This window comes from Bos indicus, chromosome 24, assembly GCF_029378745.1.
Source record: "Bos indicus isolate NIAB-ARS_2022 breed Sahiwal x Tharparkar chromosome 24, NIAB-ARS_B.indTharparkar_mat_pri_1.0, whole genome shotgun sequence".
NCBI classification, from domain to species: domain Eukaryota; kingdom Metazoa; phylum Chordata; class Mammalia; order Artiodactyla; family Bovidae; genus Bos; species Bos indicus.
The window spans coordinates 62,196,072-62,212,125 of NC_091783.1; the positions used below are offsets into that span (position 1 = coordinate 62,196,072).

The 16,054-nt window shown below is 45.7% G+C and overlaps 1 protein-coding gene across 1 annotated transcript; it reads right to left on the reverse strand.

Annotated features, from left to right (window-relative positions):
* Positions 1-230: 230 nt before the first annotated feature.
* On the reverse strand, positions 231-9,276 carry LOC109577725 (serpin B4-like). Its single transcript, XM_070778604.1, has 8 exons — positions 9,244-9,276; positions 6,902-7,091; positions 6,287-6,315; positions 4,407-4,569; positions 3,979-4,096; positions 2,813-2,955; positions 2,363-2,518; positions 231-1,020 (listed from the first exon to the last, which is right to left on the reverse strand). Exons 2-8 carry the CDS (start codon positions 7,064-7,066, stop codon positions 616-618), a joined length of 1,179 nt encoding a protein of 392 aa, XP_070634705.1. The 5' UTR covers positions 7,067-7,091; positions 9,244-9,276; the 3' UTR covers positions 231-615.
* Positions 9,277-16,054: the final 6,778 nt, after the last annotated feature.

Genomic DNA, 16,054 nt, shown 5'->3' on the forward strand with positions numbered 1-16,054 from the left:
TGCGCTATAATCCTTTCATATTCTGGTTCCAGCCTACTTCTGCAGGCTTATCATGGTCTACTCTGGTTTTGAATTTTTCTTTTTATAAATTCATATGTTTCCAAATTATCTTTCCAATGTGTGGCAGGCCACTTGCCCTTTGTTGAAAAGAAAGAAGGAAGAAAAAGAAAAGCACCAAGTAAACTGAAAAAGTACTGTTTTATTGATCATCTGTTTCATCAGAGCAAACATTTTCAGCTGGTAAGCGTCCCCCATATCACTTAAACTCAAATAAATGTGGAGGTCTAGCTGAGTAGATTTGAATAATAGATGTGATTTTTGAAACAGCAGATATATTATGTCAAAGTTAGGTGAAGATAGAATATTGATATATCCTTTTATCTTATGTTGAACATTTTGTCCAAATGGGAGCTTCCATGGGGAAATAGAGTAGGTTTACATGTGTTTGTGGAAAGAGAGGGAGAAGGACAGACATGCTCTTTCAGAGATTATTTTCTTAGAGATGACTATGAGGTTGGAAAGGAAAACGAATCCAAGGGAACCTGTTACACCAGCATTCAAGCTCCGGGAACAGCTCTCTGAATGTCCCCGAGTATGGCCGCTGCCCAAGGACGTCTAAGGGGAAGAGACTCGGCCACAGAAGAGGATGCTGTTGGTCTTGATGTGCTTGATGAGGAACAGGAAAGGGCGATCGCAGCGGAAGCTCTCAGAATTTCTTCCTGCTCTTTCAATAATTTCTACACCAGTAGCAGCTGCGGCCTCCGTGCCCTCCTCGGTCACCTCCACAAAGCACTTGTGGAAGACCTTTGACACCACCAGATCGCGTCCCCCGGTCATGCCCGAGAAGTCGGCCACCCCATCACGGAAGGCGTCCACCATCCCCAGGGCTTGCAGTGTGGGCACGAGGTCGTAGCTCTCTTCCACTTTAAACCGAGGCAGGTATAAGTCCACTTGTCTCTTCCTCATATTCTGTGGGCTCGTCCACGCTATTAACTTCTCAGCAGTGAGCTGGTCTTCAAGCTGTAACAGTGGAAAAGGAACAACTGTCAGGATTCTCAGCGGTCATGGAGCCCACCTAACCTAGGATTGAATTGTCTGGAAAACGATTGTCTTCACAGTAAACATGAATACAGGAGGTTCAGTTCTATTATACATATAAACTCACTATACTATATACATATATTTATATACAGCATGTAATCTCATTGTATAAGCTGAATATTTTGTAATATTTATATGATAAACTGAGCCTTCTGTATATATATGTGTATATATATCCATACATAACAGCAGAACGGTTAAATAAATTTATTTTGTAAAAGATGAACTATATATCTTCACTTCTTAAGTTGCCAGATCACTACATGTTTCATTTTCAAATAGTCTTGTCTTGTTAATGTCTTTTTGTGCATAGTTTTTGCATGATATAATTATAGTGTACAACCCATTATTATTCCTTTTACTTGCTTGACCTATTTGAAAATGTTTTCTGTATAGATATGTTTCTCTGATCAAGTTTAAATTGTTGCATAATACCACCATTAAGTAGAGATTCAGTGTATGTGTTTACTTAATTAACATTTTTAGGCATCGTGTGTTAGTCCCTAAGCTACCACATATATATTTTACGTGTGGCAAGTTCACTGCAAATTCAGCATCATTGGTATTACAGTAATTGCAGATGGCCATTTATGGAATGACTTTTACATGCCGGATATTGTTATTGGTTTCTTTACAAATTATCTTGAACCAATATAACAATGCTAAAAGGAAGATTCACTTTTTTTTAAATTCCCAGCAATGAGGCTCCAAAGAACTCTGAGAGAATGCGTCTGAATAGAAAGTGAGCATCAAGATAGGTTGGTTTGTCTGCTCTCTACGAAGCACGTGATTCAGTCTGCAGAATGGAGCTCAGCAGTGTTTTACTTTGTTTGATGTTGTTCATGAGTGAAAGAGTCACCTACATTTGACTCTTAGTCTCCCCTGTCTTCAAATGAATAGCCTGGAGTAGGTGAAGTTTTGACGGTTGCAAAATATTCACATGTGAGCCAAGCATATTACTTTTTGAAGTGGCATTCTAGTTTTCTCAGAGTATTACTGGGGCCTGTGAAGTTAAGATTTTCTACATATTCTTCCGTATCACACTATAAGGTCTATTTTTTTGGAAAGTGACAGGATGCCAAGTTCTCCTTCATGATTTTCCATTAGACTCAACAGAGAAGAAATGACACACTCCAGTATTTTGCTCTCCTGGCACATCACCAGCATTCTGTGAGCACTGCTTCTGTGAGCAGCCCGCACAGGCGCTGTGTCGCCAGCAATGTAAGCAGCAGCATGAAGCGCCACAGGCACCAGGTTTTACCTCCTGCAGACCGTCTACTTCATCGGGCAGCAGCACCATCATGCTTAGCTCAGAGCCTTTGTACGGGATTTCCAGGATCTTGGCTTGCACGTCCTCCAGTGACATGAAATTGAAACTATTGGTTTGTTTCATCATCTGCACAGGTTTGCTTGCATCCTGCAATAAATTCATGTGGCCAAAAATGCTAAATGGGCATTAGTCCAAAAGAAAAAAAAAGATAATCTTATTGAGATACCAAACTCATCTTCCTTCTAAGAGATGGTCTGGGAAATCTGTGAATTAGAGACAAGAGTTTCTTCACCTATACCAACTAAATAAAGGCAAAAAAAGACAGCCTCGATAGATCCTACTTCTACTCGCAGTTATAAAGGAAATGATCAAATATGTATTTAACTTTCACATTGTACAGAGAGCTATGTTACATTATTATATATTAATTACAGACAATACCTTGTTCAGCCAAAACTTTTCCTCCACAGTATTTTCTTCCTTAAATTTCTGGTTCCACTGCCCTTTGAAATAGACGGCGTTCACCAGAACCAGAACAGTAGAGCTGTCGAGAGAGTCTTTGGGAAACAGATCCTTGATTCTTTCTGCAAAGACAGAAAATCAAAAGTCTGTCATGAAAGGCACAAGTGGTTTGTCTGGAAGATGTTTAGAAAGTTGCAACTGATGATTAAATATTCACACAAGCCAGCCTGTGAGGGACTCCATGCCCAGTGGTTCACCAGGTGAGGCTTTGCTCACGGCCCCAGCCTGATGCAGTCACCCTCGTGTTCAGTCTGTGTGTGGGGGGGCATCAGTCATCTCACAAGAAGCCCCGATGGCCTGATTCTAGATACAGTTTCCACGAATCATATTTCTGCATCCTTCCCTCACTGCCCACCCCGCGTCCTCTTCTGTTTCCTCCAGCCTGTGTTCATTCTCCTGTTCTTCCTTCCTTTCTCTCTCTCTGTCTTTTGAAATTTGAGCTCAATATTCTGAAGAAGTAGCCAGAATACTCTTCTGGACAATCAACATGCACCCAGTAATCTAAAGTACGTGGCAGACACCATTCCCTGAGGGGTCTTCATCTTCATTCTCCACGTTGAGTTGCTGTAGGTTGGTCCTCTGTTTTGGACAGGGAGACTTTGCCCAGCCACCTGCCCTGGGAGGGGAGGACACCTATGACAATCCTGTGGGAGGGGGACATGGGCCAGACACCTCCTAATGCAGGTGGTCATTTCTGCAGAAAGGGTGGTTTGGGGGAGAGAAGGTTGTTTCCCAATTAGCAAAGGGACCCTTTCTAATATCTTCTCTTAGGGAATCATAATCCAGAAGTTAAGCCTCTAATTAAAAGAAACACTTACGAATCAACCTGAAGTCTGAGCAGAGACTTGGGATCCACAAGACACTGTCTTCCAGACCCAGCTGTGCCTGCAGGGGGCTGGCCCTGGGAGCCCCACCTGCCCGTTTCTCTCTGCATGACGTGGACCGTCCACCCCCTGCAGGGCCTCCCCACCCTCTGCAGTCTCGTCTCACCCTGCTCCTGACAGCCCGGTCAGGGTCCAGCACCGTGTTCACACACAGCAGGGACTCAGCCGTGGTTTGTAATGAGTGACTCTCTCATAACCTACCATTGGTTTGGCTCTCCACCCAGGAATTAATCATCTTTCGACTTTCCTCTGCAGCATTTTTAAAATCAGCAGATTCCACACTGGCTAGATAAAATTTCTGAACATTATCCATGTATTCCTATGACATGAGCAGGAAGGAAGCAGGAATGAAAAGTAATTTATCAGTAACTATGTAGGTATTCCCAAATTAAATGTGTTAAATCCTGATCAAGCAGAGTTCACAAGCCAATCCCTAGCCTCCCCTCACTGGTGTGCTATCAGCCTCTGGACACTCCAGCGGGTGCGGTTGTGGTCGGGGAGCCTGGCGCCCCTGGAAGTAATGCCCCTGTGTGGGTCCCCAGTCTCCTCTGCACCCCCCGCCCCCATTAGGAGATGTGGCCTGAGGACCCGGGATGCAGACCAAAGGCGTGACAGACCAGGAAACTCACCTGGAGAAACCGAAACTCCTTTTCTCCGTAGAGCCTGTTGGCGACACTCAGCTCATAGGCATCAGTGGATTTCTTTAATTCCATCAGAAGCTTTTGAAAGTGATGATGAACATTTCCTGGCCTTTCAACCTTCAAATGTCGAAAAGTGAGCTCATTGGAATCTCTGTCAATGTGAACTCTACACCCCCAGGGGTCTGTTGGATCCCTGTCTAGAGGGAGCTATCCCCAGGGATGATGGTTGTGGTTATTTCCCCTAATTGGCGCGTGTTACTGGAATTAGCTTTCCTAATCTTTACATTAAATCTTCCAGGTAACTCTCTCTTCCTGCTCTAACACACTCCAACCTTTTCTCTGTTGAACTAGAGATGCATCAGCATTCCATTATTGCACTGTCTCTCAGTCGTCTCTAGCGGTTAGGGTAAAGGTCTCAGCTAAACATAAGCTCCTGGAGGCCTGGAGCCATAGAGAATTTCTAAGTCACCAGCTGTGTGAGAACATGAACTCTGTGTGTCGTCTATGTTGTGATTCGATGCCCTGTTATATCCTTTGGGGGATTACCTTTGAAGACCTGTTGACTGTGATCTGTGGCTCTTCACTGTGATGGCCACACTTCCCAGTGCGGGAACAGTGGGTGCCAGATAGCCTGGGAACAGCTGTACCTCAGCATCTCTAAGTCTTCAGTGCCATTCGCATGAAGACAGGAGAGCTCAGAGAGCTTAGAAACTTCTCCAAGGAGATACAGATAACTTTTTCAACATAAGCTTGTCTCAGTTCAGAATCTCTCACTTTCTGGCTAAGAGTTTTAGACTATTTAGATAAACCGTAGCTCTCATTCATTTTCCAAAATACTCCATAATACACTTGATCGTATGCTTATTGCTCTTAATCTAAGAGCTAATTAAGTCTATGCAATTATAGGAACATATTGTGATTAATATACTCATTTTTATTCTATATAATAATATATAACCTTTATGAGAGTTTCCAGAGTTTACCAGCGTTTACCAGAGTTTCCTGGCCCTGCTGTCCTATTTGAATGTATTTGGGTGCGATGCAGCAACCCTTTTATTGCCCCTGGCTAATTGGGATGGAGTCACTGTGGCTGAGAGCCATCGTATTTTTGCCATGTTCCTCATTCCTGAACAGCAGATCACTATTTGAAGCTCCTTCAGGTTTCAGAGTCCCTGATGTTAAGCATATGCTTCTCTCCTTTCAGAAAAACAAAGATATGAAGTAAATAAGTGACGGGAAGGGAAGTGAAGTTGCTCAGTCATGTCTGACTCTTTGTGATCCCACGGACTGTAGCCTACCAGGCTCCTCCGTCCATGGGATTTTCCCGGCAAGAGTACTGGAGTGGGTTTCCATTTCCTTCTCCAGGGCATCTTCCTGACCCAGGGATCGAACCCAGGTCTCCCTCATTGCAGGCAGATGCTGTGCCGTCTGAGCTACCAGGGAAGTAAATAAGCATGTAATGTGAAATGAGAGGGCTTTCCAGGTGGTGCCAGTGGTAAAGGACCTGTATGCTGATGCAGGAGACATGAGAGATGCTGGTTCAGTCCCTGGGGTGGGAAGATCCCCTGGAGGTGGGTACGGCAACCCACTGCAGTATTTTTGCCTGGAGAACCCCACGGACAGAGGAACCTGGAGGGTTACAGTTCATGGGGTCACAATGAGTAGGACATAACTGAAATGATTTCCCACGTGCACACATGTGAACTGAGAAACAACTCTCTCCAGTTTGCCTAGCATGACCTCTAAAAATGGACTTTTCCCAGTCTATCTGAAATCCCCAGTTTAAGCTACGACCCTCTTGGACATATGACCCTCTCTACATCCAATGCTCTCTGCCTCACGGGATTTCTTTCGCTGTTCCTCTTGGCTTCTCTGTGATTTCATTGAAGTGAAGGACCTGGAGAAGGCAGGGAGTCGGACAAGGAGTCTGTAACGATCTATACACATCAGAGTAAGTAAAAATGAAAGAACGGAAGGACAAAAGAATACCCACAGACAAAACTATATACCAAATAACCGCCCCTCACGAGACAAACTCAAGAGGAAACAAAAAGCACACAGAAATGTTCAGTGAAAGCTTCATCCTTAAAAAACACAGTCTGTGTGTGGAAAACACAAAGCTGCTTGAGCGCTGTCCACTTTAAAGAACCGTGTCTCGTTTCTCATTCATCATTGAGGAAACATGTAAAGAGGTCTCCCGTGGATTTTAGTCAGGGCCTCACTTCCAGTGAACTCTTCCATTAAAGCCTCACCTTTGGTTGTTGGGCAACTGGAGGGCTTCATCCCAGCCCCCAGAGGAAGTCCAGGCACAGGAAGCAGGTGGGGAGCCCTGCGGGAGAGTGCGTGCCCCTCTCTGTGCCCACCCAGTCATGGGGCTGCTTGAGCTTCCCGTGGGACACAGGGACAGCAAACCTGTGGTCATCTGCACAGCAGCCAGCAGACAACCCATGCAAACCTGTGCGGGAAAGGCAGCTGCCACCTACCTTCTGCATTTCTGATGCGGTGTTTTCTCGGGCCCCTAAGTAAGTCATGGCTAAGGCTGACGAGATACTGAAAGGCGACAGGAAGATGTTTTCCTTCTCTGATTTTCTGATCTGGTGGAACAGATCAATTGCAAGGTGGATGATTGCTTCACTGAGGGAACTCATGGTGGCCGGATGTGGTCTGGAAGTCCTGGAAGAGCATCAGATGCATTTTATCATCACTCTAGGGAAGGAAGGTAGTCTGTAATGAGAATTTCTAAAAGAAATGCCTTATGTGTGGGTTGTGGATTTCTGGCAACGAAGATTTTTCCTTTGTATACATTTAGTAATTAGAAGACTTGAAATTAGGAATACCGGAGTGGGTTGCTATGCCTTCCTCCAGGGGATCTTCCCCACCCAGGGACTGAACCCACATCTCTTACAGCTCCTGGACTGGTAGATTTGTTCTTTACCACTAGTGCCACCTGGGAAGCCTTATTTATAGAAAACGTTTCTTAAATATAATAGAAACTTGATGTTATACATTTCATAATTGAGAGATGTACCTGTATCCATCTCATAATTAGACGACTATTGAAATTAGTATTTAAAGAACATTTTTCTAAAAAGTAATAGCGTATCTTTACTGTTTCTTCCTTACTGACTATACAAGAGTGGGTAAAAAGTGCTTTATAACAGAGGTAAAAAGCAAGAGAGTTCCAGAAAAACATCTATTTCTGCTTAATTGACTATGCCAAAGCCTTTGACTGTGTGGATCACAGTAAACTGTGGAAAATTCTGAAAGAGATGGTAATACCAGACCACCTGACCTGCCTCTTGAGAAATTTGTATGCAGGTCAGGAAGCAACAGTTGGAACTGGACATGGAACAACAGACTGGTTCCAAATAGGAAAAGGAGTACATCAAGGCTGTATATCGTCACCTTGCTTATTTAACTTCTATGCAGAGTACATCATGAGAAACGCTGGACTGGAAGAAACACAAGCTGGAATCAAGATTGCCAGGAGAAATATCAATAACTGCAGATATGAAGATGACATCACCCTTAGGGCAGAAAGTGAAGAGGAACTAAAAAGCCTCTTGATGAAAGTGAAAGTGGAGAGTGAAAAAGTTGGCTTAAAGCTCAACATTCAGAAAACGAAGATCATGGCATCTGGTACCATCACTTCATGGGAAATAGATGGAGAAACAGTGGAAACAGTGTCAGACTTTATATTTCTGGGCTCCAAAATCACTGCAGATGGTGACTGCAGCCATGAAATTAAAAGACGCTTACTCCTTGGAAGGAAAGTTATGACCAACCTAGATAGCATATTCAAAAGCAGAGACATTAATTTGCAAACATAGGTCCGTCTAGTCAAGGCTATGGTTTTTCCTGTGGTCATGTATGGATATGAGAGTTGGACTGTGAAGAAAGCTGAGTGGCGAAGAATTGATGCTTTTGAACTGTGGTGTTGGAGAAGACTCTTGAGAGTCCCTTGGACTGCAAGGAGATCCAACCAGTCCATTCTGAAGGAGATCGGCCCTGGGATTTCTTTGGAAGGAATGATGCTAATGATGAAACTCCAGTACTTTGGCCACCTCATGTGAAGAGTTGACTCATTGGAAAAGACACTGATGCTGGGAGGGATTAGGGGCAGGAGGAAAAGGGGACAACAGAGGATGAGATGGCTGGATGGCATCACTGACTCGAAAGAGGTGAGTCTGAGTGAACTCTGGGAGCTGGTGACGGACAGGGAGGCTTGGCTTGCTACGATTCATGCGGTCACAAGGAGTTGGACAGGACTGAGTGACTAAACTGAACTGAACTGAACAGAGGTTGTGTTGTTGTTGTTCAGTTGCTAAGTCGTGTCCAACTCTTTGCACTCCATGGACAAGCTCCTCTGTCCTCCACTACCTCCCAGAGTTTGTCCACATTCCTATTCATTGAGTCCGTGATGCTGTATAACCATCCCATCCATGCTGCCCCCTTTTCTTTTTCCTTTCAATTTTCCCCAGCCTCCAGGTCTTTCCCAGTGAATTTATAACAGATTCAAAGGCAAAACGGATGTGGTAACATCCAGCCATCTCCCATCAGGTACCTCCGTGCCTTACTTGAAGGATCTGTGGATGCTGGACAGCCTACCCCTGATACACGTGCTCCCGAGGGAACGTGGGTTTTCTTTTAGAAATAAGTAAATTACCTGTGGACTAAATCAGGAGAAAAAGTTCTTCTGTGGCAGAATACGTAAAATACCATCATACCAAATGAAATATTTAACACACGCACGATAAAACATCACATTCATTATTAATTTCAGAAAGGACTCCTGAGTTAGCGCAGAGCTGCTGGAAGCACTTACCTGTGTTCCTGGAGGAAGCAGAGGTGGGCAGGCAGCCTGCAAGCCTGTGTGCCGGGCGTGCTCAGCCCTGAATATATATACCTCTTCCAGCCGCCGCCCGTGCCTCAAGGCAGCTGGTATTTCAAGATCAACTTCTGATTTCTTCACGAGTTACCTTCAACTTCATGAGGAAGAAGTCTTTATGAGTCAAGACAAGATTATTCACCAACTCCTGTAGGTCCTTTCCTTCTGCAGAAGAGATTGTGCCCTACCATCCATGCTCATGGGAAACGCATGTACATGCCTTTCCGGCACCTGTGACAGTACACTTATGTGGCAGATTCTTCACGTACCCTCAGGAACTAGGCCCAGCCAGAAATAACCCTTAAAAATCTTTCTTCTCTTGTTAATACATGTTGACTCGTGTTTAAGACCATTTCTAACACAAACAATTGAAACGCTGACAGTTTTTAAGTTCTGAAAAGGTTGTTTCTTTAAAAATATTTTGTATACCTGGGAAAATAGCTCAATGTCTCAGCTGAAGAGAGACTGGCAAACTGTGTCAGCTGTAGGTGGAGACCAGGGGTGATTTGCCTCCCCTCGAGGCTGGACCCTGGCGCGGTCCTCCCGGTGACCCCATTGTCCTCGTGGTTAATCCCAGCTGTGCCCTGGTTGCTAAGGTCAGAGGGCAGCTCATTTTCCAGCAGACTCACTTGCTCTCAGTGAGAAGAACAACGGATACAAACAGGACCCATTTTAAGGGCAGTTTTCTAATGCTTTTTACGAAGATTTCTCAGAAAAGTAAATAGCTTGAGCTCCAGAACTACAACATTTCTCCATCATCCTGAAATGCAGCACACCCACTTCTGATTCATGACTAGAACAACAGAGTTAAATGTCTGTAAGAAAAAAAGAGGAAAAAATGTGTTCTTTGAATGGCATGGCTGAGTCTCACCACTGGAGTCTCATCTCTTCAAGCATCTGGTGTTCCTGTAATAGAATAATATCAAACACTGCTGACTATTTACTGAGGGGGTTTTGTATTCACTGATTTTCCTCTTTAGTACTATGTTTAGGTTGGTGAGTTGGTTTTCCCCATTTCACAGATAACAGAAATGAGCCACAGAGTGACTGAACAGAAGCCCAGGTGGTGAATTGCCCAGGTGAGCTCTCCAGGCAGGTAGCTGGTTCCAGGAGGCTGCGTGTGTATCCCCTCCCCACAGGGAGGTGTAGACAGACTCGGGGCCTTTACTGACAAATCTCCTTGTGTTTAGATGAAAAGAAGCTGCGTCTTCTGCCCTCTCAGTAGAGATCACGTTCTCCCACAAAATATAAAGGTGTGGGAATGGGTCCCTAATTTCTCCTCCAAGGACGCCACAGTCATTAGGGAGGAAGGCAGGGTTTCAGATACTCTTTTAGGGTTGTGTAAAATTTAGCAGTTTCAGTGTGGACGTATGTTTTAATTTCTTAGGCATATACTTAAGAATGAAATCTGTGGGTCAGCGGTAAGTTTACACTTGATCGATTGATTGGCTGAATTTCACTCTCTGATTGATTTAGAAGAACTACCAGACTGCCTTCCCCAGCAGCTGCACCACTTTACTTCCAGCAGGTTAGGAGAAAGCACGTGTGTGTGGGCTCCAATCCTCTCCTCACCCCGGCACTCAGTACTGCCCTTGGTCCAAGTGTGCAGTCCCAGCACAGCACCCACTCACAGGAAGCCTCACCCACCTCAGAGTCCCAGAAGCACAGGGATGGAGACACGAGCTGGAGGAAGGGGAGACCTGTGTGCCTAAACCGGAAAGATGATTCCTGAGCTCAGCCCTGCTGCTCTTAGGGCTCCTCCTGGTTATGTGTCCTGACCCCTGAATGACACTGGAGGTCAAAGACCCCAGAGCTGAGACTGGGTGGGCTGAGCGAGGATGGAGTCTGCTGGAGTCTGATGGGAAGCTGAGTGTAAAGAAGAAGGAAATAGCAGGAGAAAAGACCCAGGATGAAAAACAACAAACATGAGGTATAAGAGGTCCCAGTCAAGGCTGGGTCACGGGTGCTGTCAGAGAGCAGGGAAGCCCCCTGGGCAGGGTGAACAGGGTGAATAGGCCAAAGCAGGGTGAACGTCTTTGGGTTCAAAGAGAAAGGGCTCTGAGCCCAGAGACAGATGCAAGGAGCCCCGGCTGGTCCTGGAGGAAGCCCAGGGGACAGAGCAGGAGTCGAGGACTCAAGGGAACCACTGACTGAGCTGATTCCTCCTGTGAGTAAGTTACCGAGGTTGGTCGTGCAGAGGCTGGCTTTGAGGAAAAGCAACTAACTGATGAAGATCAAGATTTTGTTCTGGAGGAGGAAATGGCAACCCACTCCAGTATTCTTGCCTGGGAAATCCCATGAACAGAGGAGACTGTCGGGCAACAGTCAGTCCATAGGGTGGCAAAGAGTGGGACACGACTGAGCATGTATGCAAAGCAAAGGATTTTGCTTAAATTTAGAGGGAACTTTGGTTAGTTCAAATAAGAATCCATATCACATCCTGGTCCCCCTCCTTTTCAAAAGTGCTCCTGGCATGTATTAGACAAGGTGAAGACACCACGATGTCACACAGTGTCACAGGACACTCAGCACTTCTCAGACGATTCTGCAAGTCAGTACTTGCCACCCGTCTTTGGGTATTTTCTAAATATACCAACATCATTGGCATCATGAATCCCAGAATCCAATAAAACTGAAGAGGAAATGACATGTCCAGGAACCATCCCACATATTTCTAATACCTGTGTAGGTTGCTTCAAAATAGCTCCTCTGATCTCCTCCTGTTTTCTTCCTTCCTTGTGAAGGGCGTGAAGGTTCACCAGCTTTGCTGAGGTGCACATCCTAGGGGGCATTTTATCTCTTCCTTCTTATTACGCACGTGGTCATACCCATCTGCAGGTAAACTGGTTACTTGAGAAAACCCTTCAAGCTTTCAATAACAGGATATCTGCCAATTACTGTTTTATTTATTTATTTTTTTAAATTTTATTTTATTTAACTTAACAATATTGTATTGGTTTTGCCATAAATTAAAATGAATCTGCCACAGGTATACATGTGTTCCCCATCCTGAACCCTCCTCCCTCCCCATACCATCCCTCTGGGCCGTCCCAGTGCACCAGCCCCAAGCATCCAGTATCGTGCATCGAACCTGGACTGGCGACTCGTTTCATATATGATCAATTACTGTTTTAATATTCCCATACAGATACAGATCCGTACAATGTAAATAGCATCTGAACAGGATGAATCAGATTTACCTTAATGTCCCTTAGTTGGGGAATGGTCTTGTCTGTAGGTGTGTCATGGCAGACTGAGACAGTTCATTCTCACCACCCGTCTCCCCATTCCCATGCCTCCAGTTCCACTCGGGACCGTCATCCTACTCTGTGCTTAGCACCATCCAACCCTCTCTCACATCTCCTGTCTCTAGAACCATTTCTACAGCCCTTCCTTTCAGCAGTTTTTGATTGACATTTAACATTCCAATTGATTTCGTGTGTGTTTGCTAAGTCACTTCAGTCGTTTCCCACTCTTTGTGACCCTATGGGCTGTAGCCCACCAGGCTCCTCTGTCCATGGAGAGTCTCCAGGCAAGAATACTGGAGTGGGTTGCCATGCCCTCCTCCAGGGGATCTTCCCAATCCAGGGATTGAACCTGGGTCTCTTATGTCTCCCGTGTTGGCAACCTGGTTCTTTACCACCAGTGCCAACTGGGAAGCCCCTTGAATTGATTAAAATTATATATTAAGGAAGGACTGAGTAAGTCCTTAGTCAAAATTTTATTCTCTAACTTCTTATCATATCAGAAAGATCGCACTGCCTCCAGGATTCGCTTTTATGGGTCTCTTAATTTTTTGGTAGAATGCAGGAAGAGAGAGACTGTTCTTTGTGCATGAACTAGGAATCAGTGACTCTTGGTCTCTTACATTTGAAAGAAGGCTTCTTGATTCCATGTGAATGTAGGGGTGATCACATAATGTGTTTGATTATCTATTTTTATAATTTCTTAATGATTCACTCTCCATTCATTGAGTTCTTAATTATGTTCTATGACTTAGTACTGAGCTTAGTGAAGGGTCTCTACCACAGTGGTAGAAGCAGGGACTCAATGACAAGGGAGGTTTGCCAAGGCTCCTTTACATTTGGTGGCCACTGACTTCCTAAGCCTCATCCTCTGAGACAAACTCTGAGACCACGATAGCACCATCCTTCCCCACCCCATGACTTCTGCAACCAGCCTCTGTGTTCCCGGACGTGACTCTGGCTTTAGCACATATCTCACCAGGACTGCCAGGGACAGCTGTCATCAGCACCTTCAGTTTCTCAGTGATCCAAGCAAGATAACGTCAACTCCATAGACTCCAGTAAATGTCTATCATTGCTCAAGGAACGCCTGGCTCTAACTCCTTCCAGGGATTTCCTCCCTGCATCTGATGACCACCTGACAGAACATCCTAATTACCTGTACTTCCAGTGAAAGATTTCTGGCTGTTTTAAGAAATAAAAAACGGGGAGATGCCGGGAGCCGGCATATTGCATATTGAGTGCAGCACTTTCCACAGCATCATCTTTCAGGATCTGGAATAGCTCAACTGGAATTCTATCACTGCTGGTAGCCATGTGAGGAGCTCCGCCCCTGGCAAAGGTCATGAGGAAGGAGGCTTGGCATACACAAAGGCAGGATCAAGCCTCAGGAGTCTCCCTGGAAATTCTCGAGCAATCTACCCCCAAAACCAGAGTCTGCCTACTTTCTGCTTTGTGGTTTCACCTGTCCCCCACTACCTCGCTCTGAAAAAAGAGTTAGCTACAGCTCCAGTTAATAATTCCTGGGTGTGACAGTGTTTCAACCTACAAACTCCCTTGGAAGTCCTCTAGCCTGCCTGAATAGGTTTTTCCGGCCACATGTGATTGCTCAGAGCCTCCAAACTATGAGAGGCATGAGGTGTTCTAAACTGTCTAAATACAGATTCCTTTGAGCAGTCAAAAGATTGATTAGAAATTGTATTGGTGAAGGGATTTTCACTTGTTGGGCCAATATTTGCTGCTAAGTCTCCATATCCCTTACCTGCTGTGTCCCTGGCAGTGTATTGATTAATATAATTGGTGTAAGTAGTAGCTGTAATGTTTGTAACCTGGGACCCTTGAGGTAATTCTTTTTCTTGTTATAGCCCACCACACCTTTGCTCTGTAGGAATGCAACTTTATCTAATGCTTTTTGGAGGCTGGCACCTGACTTTAGAATAATCACCTTTAGAGGAAAAGGCCTCTGGGCCAGAAGATGATGCAAATCACCTAAACTTTTGCATATGATAAGTTTGCAGGAAGAAAGCCTGGCTTACTGCATGACTCTACCCCTTCCCCCATTATCGTCTATGCATAACTTAAGGTATAAAAACTACTTTGGAAAATAAAGTGCGGGCCTTGTTCACCGAAACTTGGTCTCACCATGTCGTTCTTTCTCTTACCTTCTGGCTGAATTATTCAGCCTCTTTTCTCCACTGAATTTCCTCACTGAGCGATCCTTATTCTATTACTCTTTATATCCTCAATTAACGTTTAATTAAGCAGTTGTTTCGTGATCCTCGCCAAGCCGTCCCCGCTTCGAATTCCCTGGATCCACCAGGGCTGGACCCGGCAAGATGTGCTCCTGAAATTCAGGGCACTGCATTGAATGTTGATGTACAGTGTTGTTTTGATGGGGCTCATGTCCTTCTTTGAATGTATTTTTGATTGCTGAAATGGTTGACTTTTTGCTCTAGTAAACTACCGTAACTTAACAGTTTAGGCACGGGAGCGTGAGAGGGCACTTCTCTGCTCTCCAGGCACTGTGTTAGGTTCCTAGGACCTCTGTCGTGAGCGGCCCACACTGAGGTTCCAAACCACCGTATTCATTCTCTCCCACTTCTGGAGGCTTGAGGTCTAAAATCAGTGTGTTCTCAGGACCACACTTCCTCGCGAGGCTCTCGGGGAGAATTCTCTTTACCTTTCCTACTCCCTGGTGGTTCCTCGAGTTTCCGGGCCTGTGCCTCTGTCTCGACATGACCGTCTTCCCTGTGTCTCTTCTCTTCATATAAGGGTCCAGTCACTGGATGAGGACCCAGCTTGAGTCAGTACGATCTTATGTTAACTAGCTATGCCTATGATCTATTTACACATAAGGTCACACTCTGTGATTAGAAATAAATTGGGGGGGGGTGTGGGGGGCAGAGGAAGGTCTCTTCAGTGCGGTACCACCAGCGATCCTATCAGCCAAACTAAACACTCGTAAGAGTCTGGAGAGAAGCCATGGCAGTATTTCTCCATGACCACGAGACATTTATCTGTATCCATGCGATCCTGAGCAAGCCTGCGCAGCGCGGACACTGAGAGCTCAGGACACGAGGCCCTGGAGCAGCGGGGCCGGCGGTGGCGTTGGAGCGGACGCGGCGCCGGGGGGCGGCGCGCAGGAGGCGGTCAGGGCCTCGCAGGGCCGGCCTGCGGGTGTGGGCGGCTCTGTCGTGGCTCCGGCGGTGCTTCTCCTCCCCAGAACCCAGAAGGGTGAGGAGAGATGCGCTCTGGCTTGTTCCTGGTTTCAGGGCCACTTCTCGTGGCAGCAGTTCAGAGCCCCAGGAGGTGAAGTCCTCGTTTCAAGGGTGGAGATGGGAGGGCAGCGCGGGAAACTGGCTGCCCCGGCAGGGGCTTTTCCTGAGGCCTTCCTGGAGGCTTAGCTCCAAAGCCGAGGTGTATTTAATGGTGGAGCCCTGCTGACCCAGCTCCCTTGTTTAGATGCTGTGCGTGTTTGGTGAGAGAGAGAGACAGAGAGAGAG